Below are 14,328 nucleotides of genomic sequence, written 5' to 3' on the forward strand. Positions count from 1 at the left end.
TATACCAACCCATCAGAGAGGGTGCTCGGTGCTAGGACAAATACAGAACTGAGTTTTAAGGGAACTAGGCAGGGGGATGGAGAAAGAGTCTACCTGGGGTGACTCTAGGGTTTCCATTATAATAATGGGGATTTGACTCAGCTCAATGGGGGCAGAGAAGTAATGTTGGGCCAACTTAAGTGCATAAAATGGTCCAGAAACAACAATCAGTCAGATAAATGAGAGTCATTCATTCATACAACCAGTATCTGCTAAGGGTCTGCTTCATGTCAGGCACTACTCCGGGCACTGAGCAGCTATGAGCTAAATGGGAGAATCCTCTGCTCTTGTGGAGTTTTCATTCTGGTGAGAAGAGAGAGACAATAAACAAATCTGTGTGCACATGTATGACATGTTAGGGTGATGGGTGCCATGGGCTTGATAAGGCAGAACAAAGGTCCAGAGGGAGGTGCGTGCCAAGATGAACGGGGAACTCGTGTGCCTGCAGGGAGGGAAAAGAGGGAAGGTTGGGAGGGCGTGGGGTGAGAAGTCAGCCAGGACAAGACCTGCGGGGTCAGAACTTTGTGAGGGGATGATGACTTTCATGAAACGCCTAATATGTAGCTAGAAAATGCTTTTCTGACTTTCTTTAAAAATTTATCATACAACATAACTACGGATTTAAAAATAGAAATGAAAAATGCTTACAATTTTATCATCGAACATGACCTTGTTCAGTTTCATATGTTCTTGTCCAGCCTTTTTCCACATTCATGCATATTTTTAAGGTTTTCGTCATAGTTATAAACAGCTTTACATCCTGTTGTATTAATTTTCATATCAGATGTCTTTTACAGGTTGATACAGAGCCTTCATAACCATCATTCTAATAGTTGCATAATATTTCAAGTACTACTTCCTCTTGGACATTTCCTGGCTTCCAAACGGTCACTATTACTGGTGATGCGCAAACATTTTCTAGGTTTGGATTATTTTGGAGCCCTTTCCCTTCATGAATATTTACATAATGGATTTTTGTAGATGTGAGGTATTCCTTAATAATCTCGGTATGTTCAAAGTTGTGAGACTAATTACCTGCTGATGGTATCTGTCACTTTTTCAGAGTAGATGCCTTCGGGCACAGGTTCATATACCGCCTCCACTATCTGCAAAGCAAATGAGAGTGGATTGATGGAAGTAAAGGGGCCATTGATATCTTTGAGCAGCACTACTTGGCCACAACATGAGAGTTACACTATAAGCATTGTAACTTTGTGCACGAATTTGAATCAGAAACAAAATCATCCCAATGAATAATAACCTAACATGAATTAAACAGTTCTTGGACTTGGCATTGGATTTTTCAAGCTGGGCTAACATTAACCTGTGTAAGATAATACAATATGCTGTATTGTGGCTAGTCCAAGTAGCAATTAAGAATAACAGACCAAAAGTAATTTGTTATATTTATTTTTAACGATAATTAAATTTTATAACTTTCCACGATAAATGAAGACAATTATAGGAGAATATGTGCCATAGCACATGATGTAGGTTTAGAAAAAGGCAAAAAAAATAAATAAACTGGATCATGCAGTTAATAAAATAATGCCTGCCTTTCATTGACAGTTTTATTAAAATCACAAAAGTTCTATTTAAGAAAAAGAATGGCGTTTTTAGCAAGACCGTTTGGATCCCAAGGTCGCTTACTTTTGTAGCCAGGGAGAGCATGTTGGTGCTATAGAAGGGAGGATTCAGAGTGGCCATCTGATAAAGAATGCAGCCTGCTGCCCAGACGTCAGCCTTCTCCCCATAAGGCTCACTCTTCAGTACCTCGGGGCTGAATAAAAATAAGGATGTTAACAGACACTAAAAAGAAGAGAAGAGCTCAGCACACACACAAAAAAGTCCAATTTTCAAGCTATAGTTAGAGATGTAAGAAAAAAATTTGAAACTCTTTATCACTATTTCAAGTAAACATAATTAAGTAATTCCAGTTTAATCCTTAAATATCAATGAGCCATATTAAACATTGTCTATTAAGTGTCCCAGGAAGTTTTTATTTCCAAAAACAACCACCACTCAGTGCTGGATGGAATCGTTGGTCCGAATTCTTTACTATTCTGGAGATTTTGGACATCTTACTCTTGCCTCTTAGTGGGCAGTATTTGTTGCCCACTCCTGCGTTTGGTTGTGATTGTGTTTTCTTGCTTTGGCCAATGGAATGTGGAATGGACAGTGCACAAGATCAGGGCTTCGGTCTTAATAGGTTTTGAGTGCTTCCATTTGTTCCTCTATGAGCATCTGTCCATTACCAACAGAAGAACATGTGGCAGGGAGGGGCTGCCCCTCCTCCAGCTGGGGCCCATAATAAGACACAAAAGGCAGATCTGCCCTCATACAACCCATAAACCTGCAGCCTAAAGGAGAACCAGTCCAGAAGACACAGAGACCTGTGAGTCTGACAATAAATGCCTATTGTTGAATGTCACTGAGATTTTGTGGTGGTTTCTTATGCAGCATTATTATGAGAAAAACTGACTGATACAGTACTTTCTTTTGCTATTCAACTCTAACTTATAAAGTATGGGAAAGATCATATTTAAATATGTTGCAAGAAATAACAATATCCGTCATGTTCGTCTTCCCTGAAATTGTATTTCCAGTCTGGACAAGAACGTTGTCAGCCTTTCAATGCAGTTTAACTGTGAGGGAAAAGTTTGAAATGTTTTTCTGTTTTTGTTTTTTAATGTGGAGGAGAGTGTCGTCACCTTTAATATTTTGGACTAATAAACTCAGCAAAGTGTAAAAACACCCAACATCCACACACCCCAAATTCAGTAGTTTGAGAATTCATTTCTATGGTGTGTAGTTAGGACTGTACTCAGGCCTCTAAATTAATGACATGGGAATTAATGGTTAACTTGGACAGTAAGATATAAAAAGAACTGATGAATCAGTAACAGAAGAGAGTAGGTGTAATTGGTATTGACTGTTAAGAATAACCAAGGAGTTGCTATTCTTATGAGATTATGAAGAATTCCTGGTTTATGATATACATTATGTATTTGCAGAGGAAGGTGATTTCTAGATCTCTCAGTTAAGCATTTTCATACTTAGTGCTGAGTTCGATAATATGGCAATGAAAGAATTTGGGGTGGAATTGTCAGGGCTCTTCTGGTCCTAAGTTTAAAAAAAAACATGTCCCCTGTTGAAACCCAATCGACTCCTCTCATTTAAAAAGCGCCTTCACAAGAGATAATATCCTGAAGAGAAAACGAATGTCCTTGGCTCTCCACAGATAAATTTCTCATGTTTTCATCTACTCAGAAGATTTGTTTCATATTTCCCAAAGCTCGTGAAGCAGATCCTCTGTGTATTCCACCCAGAGCCCTGCAGATCTCTATTCCATTTCCTGTTCCTGGTGTGCTCACTTTCAATAGCCAGCATCTGTACTTCTTTGGAGGACAGCCTTAATTTTTTCTCAGAAGATAATTACTCAGTGTGGGGAGAAACACTTGTAAAAACAGAGTTTACTCGGTTTATTTACCTCATCATTACATCTCCTCTTCCTTCTCACTAGAGACCATAAATTCCTCTCCTTCCCACAGGCGTGCCCTTTTGCAATGTGGCTTTGCAGCACCTCACATCAAGAAATGGGCTCAATTACCTCTGGAATCTGGGTTTGACCACATGACTTACTTTGGCCAAGGAGACATCAGCAAGAGTGATATCAGGAGAGACGTGGAAAGCACTTACTCTTTGGGGCTCACTCTCTCTTTCTGCTCTTGAAAACCCTAGGAACACAACCAGTGACTGCGTCCAGGCTTGCCTGCTGGATGGTGAGGAATGTATGGCCCAATTACTGCTGCCACCTCTATCCACAGGCAGCCAACCACCAGACCTGTGAGTGAAGCCACTGAAAACCAAGGACCACAATGCACAGGTGAGCCCAGCCAACACTCTGATCAACAATCCCAGCTGGGACCAGCCCAATTTGCCAGGACACAGTGTACTGAGAAAAACAAAAAGATTACTGTATTAAGCCACTAAGTTTTGAGGTGATTTGTCATAGTAAACTGATATATAACTTTCATCAGATTCTCAAAGCTGTCCACATATCCTTGAAAATGACAGAATCACTTCTCCGGAAGAGAATAACAAAAAGAAATAAAGGACAACACAGTTGCTAGCTATCACTCTGCTTCTGGGATCAAACTTCAATTATCCTCTAAGCTAAGAGTTTCATAATTACAACTAAAAGCAATGACAACAATAAAAGAGAATCTGATGTGTCCTTGCGTATTTCATGTGTTGAAGTCTCAATGCCCAGGACCTCAGAATGTAACCATATTTAGGGAAAGCGCTGTAAGGAATGATTAAATTACGATGCTCCGTTAGAGTGGGCCCTAATCAGATACGACAGGTATTGTACAAGAGGAAAAGACACCTGGAGTGTGTGTATACAGAACCACCACGTGAAGAGGCAGCAAGAAGACGGCCATCTGCAAGCCGAGCACAGAAGCCCCAAAGGAAACCACATCTGCCAACATCTTGGTCCTGGACATTCAGCCTTGAGAACTGTGAGAAAATAAATTTCTGTTTTTAAGCCACCCAGTCTGTGGAATTTTTCATGGCAGCCCTAGAAAATTAATACGGTTTCTATGAGAAACCTACTTATGTGTTTTTCATTTTCGAAAAGAATCTAGCCTTTGAGGAATTAGGCCGAAGTCATTGATTCAATCACAACTTGCAAATATCATATGTTATTTTTTAAAGACTATTGTTTATAAAACCATTGTAAAATAATTTGCTGCCTTGTAACAATTTCCAATTTCTCCACTTAGAATGAGCTCAACCATATTTAGAGAAATAGAGTTACAGCTAGCAATGTCTCATTTAAGAGAAAGAAGTTAAAGAGTATACACACACACATACACACACACACACACACAATTTAAAATGGATTTTATTTTTCTCAAACCAAAAAATAATTCTGTATTTTAAAAAATGGTTATTCCTATATAATTTGGTCATCTAAAATCTTTTAATCGTAAAATAGAGCATAATTTATCTAATATTTAACAAAATTAGGGGTCTTCTGGGAAAAATTAAAACATCTATAATTAAATGTGTTTGTTATACTTTAATAAAAAGATATTTTTTACTTATTATGCTGACTTAATGTACATGGTAACTACAGTTAATAATAATGCATTGTATAGCTGAAATTTACTGAGAGTACATCACAAGCATTCTCATCACAAAAAAGAAAAGGTAATTATGTGAAATAATGAATATGTTAATTAGCTTGATTGTTGTAATTATTTCACAATTCATGTGTATATCAAAACATCGCACCAAACACCTCAAATACATATAATTTTTAATTGTCAATAATATGTCAATGAAGTTCAAAATAATTTTTTAGGAAGCCAGAAGTAGTATAGAATTAGGTAGATGGCAAGAAACAATGCATATTTACTATAAATATTTCAATGAATAAACATAATTCAATACAATATTTCAATAAATAAGTAAACAAAATTCAAAATCAGCAGCCTTTGAGAGGAGGCAAGACTAAAATTTATCTAAGCACTACCTCAACTTTATAGAGATACATTTACAAATTGATGGTGAAAATAAAGTAGAAGAAAGATGAGGAAAAGAGAATGCTTAACCTAATTTTTAATTTTTTTTAAAGCAAACTGTTTAAATTTTAAAATTCCATCAGTAGTCATTCACTGATTTATAAACCATTAAGTTGCTAATTGCCAACTATTCTTATTTACACACTAAATGAGGTAAACAAGGAAAATACTGACTCTAGATGTTTTTCAAAACATTTTAAAATAGGAGCATCTTGCTAATTTATGAATAACATATTAATTCAATAATATGATGATTTATAAAAGATAGGAGGGGGATTTCTCTTCTTTAAATGTAACAAAGTGAATAAAGTGAGATGGCAGTGGTTATATCATCTTTGTTAAAAGTTTGATTATTGTGCTCATTTTGTCAGCACATATACTAAAATTAGAATGATACAGTGCAGATTAGCATGACCTCTGCACAAGGATGACATGCAAATGTGTGAAGCAGTCCATATTTTGGAGGCAGTAGGATGACAGGCAAAAGCTACTATACATGAGGACTATAATCTAATTTATAAAATTGTTTCCCATAGTGGTAAAGATTAATGATTCTGCTACTGCTACTCATGCATACTGGAATTGAACAATTAAGTAAATGGATGGCAGATGGCAAAAGCCAGGTTCTCACTGTTGGACTGAAAGGTTACAGATAAGCAAGGAAAGGCGTTGGGGTGCTCTATGATGGGGCAATAGGTTAGAGTTAGAGACAATAGAATGAACCAATGTTTAGCTTAATATTGCTATGGACGGTTACATATAGAAATATTTACAGATATGTATATATACCCAGGTTAGTATGCATATATATCTCATTGCTCTGTCAGCTGAAAAGACCTAGAAATGATTACACTCCAGGAGCAATAAGCACACTTAGCACCAGAGCTTGGTTTTTGACACTACTCTCCAATAAAAAGAATCAGGAGTCCTTGGAGAAATGACTGATTCTAGGACTGGGGCAAGAAATATTCTATATGAGCCTGGAGCATCTTACAGTGCCAGGAAGTTAGTATTCAAAGAAAAAAAGAAAAGAAAAATTCACAACGATGGGGATATGTCAGAGACATTTTAGATTGAATGTCTAGATCTAGGGTTCACAAGAACTCTGGGCTGGACACAGTATATTGGGGGTGGTCAGTATAGAGAGCCATGAGGGTGACCGAAACAGCCTAAACTTGGGTCGACCCATAGCCTGAGCCAGTGTACTGCACTCCCTTATCAGCCCCTCCTGAGAACAGGCTGGCTTCAGGGTACATCATACCCTCAACCTCCGCCCATTCATCCCCTTCATGCCACTTGCCCACACAGTTCTTTCTGGCTTTGTTCACTCCACCCTATAAAGAAAAAGCCCTTTTCAGCCTGACCTTTGAGATGCTTTTAAATCTTGGGGTGGGAGTGGGGCGAGGAGCCTTTCCCAATCGTCTTCCTCCTCTTGCAATAATTCTTTCCAATAAAGTCTCTGCTTATCTAAGTCTGGACATGTTATTTTTTTTTATTTGACAGTTTATCAAATAAAAATAACTCACGAAAACTTTGGCTATAAAGAAGTACAGAGATAGGGAAGTATCTGGGAAGGAGCCAAATAGGAATATGGGAACTCGGGTTTTCTTTCATATTCTAATTCCGTAAGACGGTTGAATGTCCATGTAAAGAATCCAGCAGAGAAGGAGAGGTTGAAGATGTGGGAGAAAGGGAGGATATAAAACCCCTCCAGGCCCCGGGGGTGAGAGAACTGGAGGGGCAGTGGGAGAGATAGTACCTGCAGGGGACAGCCAGGTTTTACCTAAAGCCAGGAGGTAAAGTTTCAGAGAAGAGATTAAGAGGAGACTGCTGATCTCAGATGGATTCCAGAGGTAAAGCGGAAGAGTTGGGTGAAGGAGGTGAAATGGTGGTCACTTACAGCCAGTGGAAAAGAGACCCAGGGCAATGCTAGGGCCAAAAGTGTTCCCAGCCTTTCTGCAGCAGCGGCCCAGCTGGGCCGTTGCCCACTCTCTCTTGCTCCAGGCCACACACTCAACGGCCACTAAAGTGACCTTCTCATAATGTAAACCTGATCCTTCACCATGTCCAAGGACCAGATCACTTTCTGTCATTGCCCTGTGAGTCTCATCCATTAAAAACAACAATAACATATAATGTCAAACCCTCCCTTGGCTCCAAATCCTCCTGTAAGTACCATTCTTTTCTTCATTTCTAAGCAGTGTCTCTTGAAAGAGTAATATCTGTTGGCCCCTTCCACTTCCCCACCTATGATTCATTCTTTAACCCCAGTGCAGTCCAGCATCTATTCTCATCAAACCATTAAAATGGCTCCTCCTTAGAACACCAACGGATTACTAATTACTTCATTTGCTTTACTTTCTTGCAGTTTTTGACGCCCATAACTATGACTTACTTCTTGATACATTGCTATATTTTTCATTCATTCAATACATTTTTATTAAGCACCTGCAAAGTATCAGGTACCATCTACCTGCTTAGAATATACCAACAGACAAATCACCTGTCCTCATGGAGTTTATCTTCTAGTAAGAAATAGGGAGCAGGGAAGATAGGAAGCAAACCACAACAAAACGATTAAAAAGTAAATTATGTGGTATTTTAGTAGGTGATAAGTGCTATAGAAAATAGAAAATTTAAGTTAAGGGATGTCGGGAATGGATGTGGGGAGGCAGGTTGCAATATTAGAAAGGGGGGGTCCCTTCTTCCCTCACATCCCATATAATGGTGTTTCTTTCCTTCATCCACCTGTTAAATAATGCTTTTCTTCTCACCCTTCACTCTGGCCTTGGATTACTCCATTCACACCAAAGATTCCATTAAAACCATATGCAGACAATTCCCAGATCCAATCTCCATCAACATGTCCTTCAGGCCACACAAGGTGCCTCACCCATGAGTGGGCTCTGTCACAGATCACTTATTCTTAGTTATAATTAGAGTTAGCACTGTGCTCTGTGAATTATTTGCCTGTTTAACAAATTAGGCTGAGACCTCATCTGATGTTAACAACCCTCGCATTCTCTCAAATTTCTAGGGCTGTTTTTGAGGTGTCTCAAAGGGGCTGAGGCATCTCTGCAGACAAAGGCCAGGGCTGCTGCACCAGGGAGAGAGTCAGCTCCAGGGTGGTGTCTTCAACCCCAGGGCGTGCTTTCTTCATAATTGGTGGTGGGACAGAGACTGTCTTTGTCTCCACAATATCTCCTGAGGTGAATATTTCTTTTCATTTTTCTACCTTCTCCTTTGCTACTATACACTTCAAGTACTCCTTTGACTTTTAAATATGTGTGTATATGTGCGTGTGTGTGTCCATGCGTATGCAGGTGAGCTTTTTCTTAATCTGAGAGACTCAGCCGGCTACTGAACCTTTCTGATGTCAAGATTCAATGATTCCATGGCATCTGCCACTTCAGTAATTCCTGGTGTGTCCCCATTTTCATACTAGTGACCTACAATTAAACTTAACCTTCCAAATGTTAATACTTTCCAGAGAACATAAAATTGTAATATTTGCCAGCTGGGAAGTCATAAGAATAAGCATATATATAGCACTAATGAGCAGAAAGAAATACTAGGGCTGAAGCATCTGTCAAAGGGTATGCGAAATTGAAGAAATTAAAACTTTGAGAGAAACTAAAAAATTATCATTGAAAAGTGTCTCATTGGCAATCTAATGATATAGCATCTTGGAAGTGGCATTTGAAGACACCGTAAAAAATTATTTTACTCAGCAAATGTTAGAAAATACCAATTAAAGAATCTTGAGGAATTTAGGACATAGTGAAGACTAAACGTTTAGAGACAAGTTTCTCATTGAAACAATCCATCCAATAATATTTGTTTCAATGAGTAAAGATAGAAAAAAAATTTTTGCATTCCACTGCAGTATATTAATTCTGAGTCTATTAAAAAGTACATTTAGTTCTCAGGTTCTGGCTATCAAACTCTCATTTCCCTAGACTGCCTTAAACAAAAAGGGAGAAAGAGAACTAACTTATCATTGTTACCTGAAAAAGAAACAAAAATGTAAATTTTGATAGACTATAAACCATCTGTCTGAGAACACAAGGTCTATCATTTGCTCAATCAAGGAGGCAAAAGTCCAGATGAATTTATGAGGATAAAAGTCTGACCTGAAGTGATGTAACTAAATCTATATGCCAATAACTACAGTTTGTAGATGGGTGATAGAATAATCAGGAGGGTCATTTCATAAAATATATACATGTCTATAGCGAATGTACTATATACATGAAACCAATAATAAAATAAAATAAAACACCTTAAAAAATAGGTTTTTTTAGACTGAAAAGCATATTATTCCATATCTTGAAATGATTCGATGTAGAGCATTTAGCAATATAGGATGGCTAAAACACATACATGCACCTAACACATGTGCATGGGTGTGTGTGTGTGTGTGTGTGTGTGTGCGTGTGCATGGGTATGTGTGTGTGTGTGTGTGTGTGTGTCTGTGCGCCTGTCACTACATGGTTATGGTAAAATATATTGCTATGGTGGGAACGGAAGTTAATGAGAATTAAAGGGGATGAGGGAACTTGAAAGGACTCAGAAATAAGTGGCTTGGTGCATTTTCTGGAGGAGAGTGAGCAATATGATATCTAGATACTCGGTGAGATGAGCAGAACTTAACAAAAAGGACTCTAAGCAGAATGATGAATGTAGCTGCAAGATCCATCCATGTTCTGATTTTCTATGAGGCCCTACTTATTATAAGTACCAAACGGCACTGACGGAATATGGTCTGGTCCACTCTAGCTACAGAAGTTAAAGGGCATTGTGACTAGCCCGGCTGTGTTCTCCACTATGGAGGTGTGAAGGGATTGAGCTGGAGGAGAGACAAAAAGGCAAGGTGAGTCTCCACTAATGCAGTGGCCAAAAAAAAATATGGGGAGGAGAGAAAATTCACAGGACTAATTGCTGGTGGGGAGGAAGGTAAAGAAAAGGGAAGACTCCCTCATCTTCCAGGCTCCCAAGCATCTAGCTTGGATGACAGGGTGGATATCGGTATCATCAACATAGATACAAGGGGAGCAAGTAGGCGGGAAGAAACTACATCAATTTGGAATACATTCATTCATGCCCATGAGCTCCACAATTAAAGATATCTAAGGTATAATGCCATTCTGGATGTCAATCGTCTCTTAAAGCCTCATCTTCAGAGATTCTGAAATATTCTGGCACCACAGAAATATTCACAGATGCCCGCTGTCATTAAGCAGATAATTTAAAAGATTTGATATCTAAACAGCTCTAAGTTTGTTCTAAACACAAAGTTCTTACAGAGGGGAAAGAGAATTAGATGAAACACTCAAGAGTCATGAAATAATATACTATGCCACTGAAGGAAACTGCCCACATCTTTAAAATGAATTTTAGAGCCTGCCTGGACCTACGTTACTATTAGAGTTGGTAGCTTTAGCCAATAAAAATCCAGGACACCCAGTTAAATTTCAATTACTAGAAAACTGCAACATCTGAGATATATTTATACTAAAAAAAATAATAATAATAATACAATATTTGAGACACAAACTGAAAAACTCCATTATCTGAAATTCAGATTCCATTAGGCATCCTGTATTTTATCCTAGTTGCAATGTTATTGGCATAATGTATTTTGTTAGTGCTCTAGTCATCCTTCTTATAGAAAGGCACATGAAAAGCTAGTTAAGCATTAAATATGGTTTTCCGCACTTACTTTAGAAAAAATAATGATAGCAGTATATTTATATGGGACATTTGGGACATTTTTCTAAAAGCATCACATTTCCCTTCAAGAGATGTATTAACTTCTTTTAACACCAATAAAATCAATGATTAGAAAGTTCACTTAAATATAAGCAGCATCTTAAAGTATGAAATACATATGAATATATAAAATGTTAAGATCGGGCCAAATTTTTGCAGCCATGAGCATATATTATCTGTGAACATTTTAGTTAAATAATAAATAAACCGGACTATGATGCATCAGAATAGCCTCATTAATTCCATAGGTCAAGGTGGGCCATGACTGGTTTCTAGATGCTAAACCTTCCTACTGGGTCACCTCCCTCCTGTGGATTGGGTTTCAGGAGATGTGTGATTCAGACCCCTAAGTAATGTTTTATGAACTAGAGTGTGAGAAGATACTCTGGTTGGAGGAGTTATCAATACACTTTCCATGTACGAGTGATAGATGACTCTTAAAACTAATACTGACCCATTATTTCATTGATTAATGCAAAACTTCTTTAAGCTAGGGAAGCTTCTATCTATCTATCTATCTATCTATCTATCTATCTATCTATCTATCTATATATATATACACACTATATGTACACACACACACACACACACACACATACACACACACATACATATATATATATATATATATGTACGAGAGTAAAAAGATTAGACTGACACAGTCTTATGCAAGTTAGACTCAATTTTCATCTCCCCACTAGGATCACTGAATGTTTCCCAGATGGCACAATTGATTTCAGCTCATTTTAAATGACAGTGCAATTTATTAAGAATCTGTTCATGAGATAATGTATATGCAAGTGCCATAAAAAATACTAAACACTATACAAATGCAAAGTGACATTATTATTATATAGAGAAATCTGTCACCTTCCATGGGGATTGTGGGTTAGATAAGTGGGTTAGATAAAAACCAGGCAGCACAATGGACATGGTAATGAGGATGGGACTAACATACTCCTGAACCTTGAGGAGGTCTGAATAAACAACCAAACAAATATTTGACCTTTAGACTATTCAAGCCAAAGTCAAATAGGCCACAGACTTTTACCACCCTTCGTGACAAAAGTTGGTAGCAGTAACAGTGTTTCTGGGTCGTCTTTTCCAGCAGGTCCAGTTTGAGATAAGTATGTGTGATCTCAAAACACCAGAGGCAGCCTACTCTCCCCCTGTTCCACCCAAATCAATCTCCCTCCTGATCTTTGCTCCTGGTTCATGGCAACCTTTATCCCCTTGGGGAAGTTCATTCCCGTCATCCCCAAGGAATACCATCCTTTAACGTATAGATCAAGTTCTTCCTATTGGGTGGAAACTTCTCTTACCAAACCAGAAACAAATAGCCTGACACCAAATTATAAAAGCACTACAGCCTGTATTTATCTACTTATATTTTCATGTATTCAACAAATATGTACTGACCATGAACTATATGCCAAGCACTGTTGTAGGTATTGGGGACACAGCAATGAACAAAGCACACCAAAAAAATCTCTGGCCTCATGGAGTTCACCTTCTACTAAGGGAGACAGCTAACATATAGGTAAATAAATAAAAGTTTATTAAGTACTATGAAGAAAATAGATTAGTTATTTAATAGAAAAAGTATATCTTATGAGTTAATATTTAACCGTTCTCTGGCATCAAGTAGCCATTTGACCTTTGGAGTTCTTGATGTTCTCACCTCTACAAGAAAGAGAGATTTGTAAGATTTATTCCCATCCTGGAATGGAATGCTGTGTCCATCAATTAAGGTTTAAAACATCTTAATGACAGATATATACGCAGTTTTAAAACTTAAACCTTAAAACCTAAAGCTTAAATTTATTTTCCAATATACCTAAACATTGAGGACAGAATCAATATTATGTGCAAAATTAGGACAGTTTCTACTCAAAAACAAATTTGTGTGAGCATATTAACAATTTTTTTGATGATGTATTACTTTGGTACACTATTTGAACCTATTTTTTGTTTAAGATTTTTTAAATAAAGAATTTTTATTCTAAAAGATAGCTAGCATATGTTTCAAAGTTATGTTTTAGAATTCATTCTTATAATTTGTAGATGTCTTAGAGTAAATCTCCACTGTACTTCCTCATAAAATGCTGGACAAATAGATCCTAAATCTGTACTCTTCTGTGGCTGAAAAAAGAAAAAAATGCTTTCCTCTTTCACCTTTTAAACAGAAATTCCATTGTTCCAAAACTCTGAATATATGAAAAACCTTTGGCCATGGGCTTTTACAGCTTTCTCATGAATGATTTCACTCTGTCTCCCTATTCCAGATAAGTAAACCATTTGCTAAGCCCTGAAAAGAAAGCTATCAATAAAATAAAATAAACAAAATAAAATAAAATGAAAACAGATTCAGTGTGATTTCAATACAGAGAAGCTTCTTTCACTAAATGAATCTTTCCAGAGGCCAAAGTCTGCATCTCACAATTAGTGATCTCTTCTTTTGTGTTAAACATTGTAGATATTCCTGGGAGGTAGATAAGGAGAAAATGGGAAGGAGGGACTATAACATGGAGAATCCATGGCCAGAGTATGTGTGATAACAACTATCTGGTTGATGATGAGCTAAAGGACAATAGCATGATACAATACTGAGACCAAGGCCACACATGAAGCATCCTTACAGTAATTTCAATAAAATTAGAATGTAGTGAAGAAAAAAAAAAAAAGAGTAGACAGAATAAAAAAGAAAGAGATTTCTGAGAGCAAGAGAAAAGCAATTTCAAGTTACATTTCATTACAACTGCTCTTTGCTGTCTATAACTGACATAACCAGAAACTGTCTTCCATGCTACTTTTTTTGCTAACATTCTAGATTGCCATAAGCCATAATCTCTACTACCCTGACTAAAAATTAATTAAAAAAAAAAAAAAGGAATTGTCTAATGTCTGACCCCTAGATTTCTTGGTA

At 37.4% G+C, this 14,328-nt stretch overlaps 1 protein-coding gene and 1 non-coding gene across 7 annotated transcripts in view; one reads left to right on the forward strand and one right to left on the reverse strand.

Annotated features, from left to right (window-relative positions):
* Positions 1-14,328, reverse strand: part of NEK10 (NIMA related kinase 10) — a 189,863-nt gene that overhangs the window by 70,609 nt on the left and 104,926 nt on the right. For all 6 annotated transcript variants that reach the window (XR_001517765.2, XM_015596827.2, XM_015596825.2 and 3 more), the window contains 2 exons: positions 1,690-1,819; positions 1,075-1,145 (listed from right to left, as the gene is read on the reverse strand). Coding sequence is in view for 5 of the 6 variants with exons in the window: in XM_015596827.2 (XP_015452313.1) it covers positions 1,075-1,145; positions 1,690-1,819 (201 nt within the window). In the remaining variant the exon portion in view is untranslated. The remainder of the gene's footprint in view (positions 1-1,074; positions 1,146-1,689; positions 1,820-14,328) is intronic.
* LOC112470314 lies at positions 5,986-6,092 on the forward strand. The gene has a single exon (XR_003042940.1). It is a non-coding gene; the product is annotated as a U6 spliceosomal RNA (small nuclear RNA).

The sequence above is a fragment of the Pteropus alecto genome, unplaced genomic scaffold (genome assembly GCF_000325575.1).
Source record: "Pteropus alecto unplaced genomic scaffold, ASM32557v1 scaffold10, whole genome shotgun sequence".
NCBI lineage: Eukaryota > Metazoa > Chordata > Mammalia > Chiroptera > Pteropodidae > Pteropus > Pteropus alecto.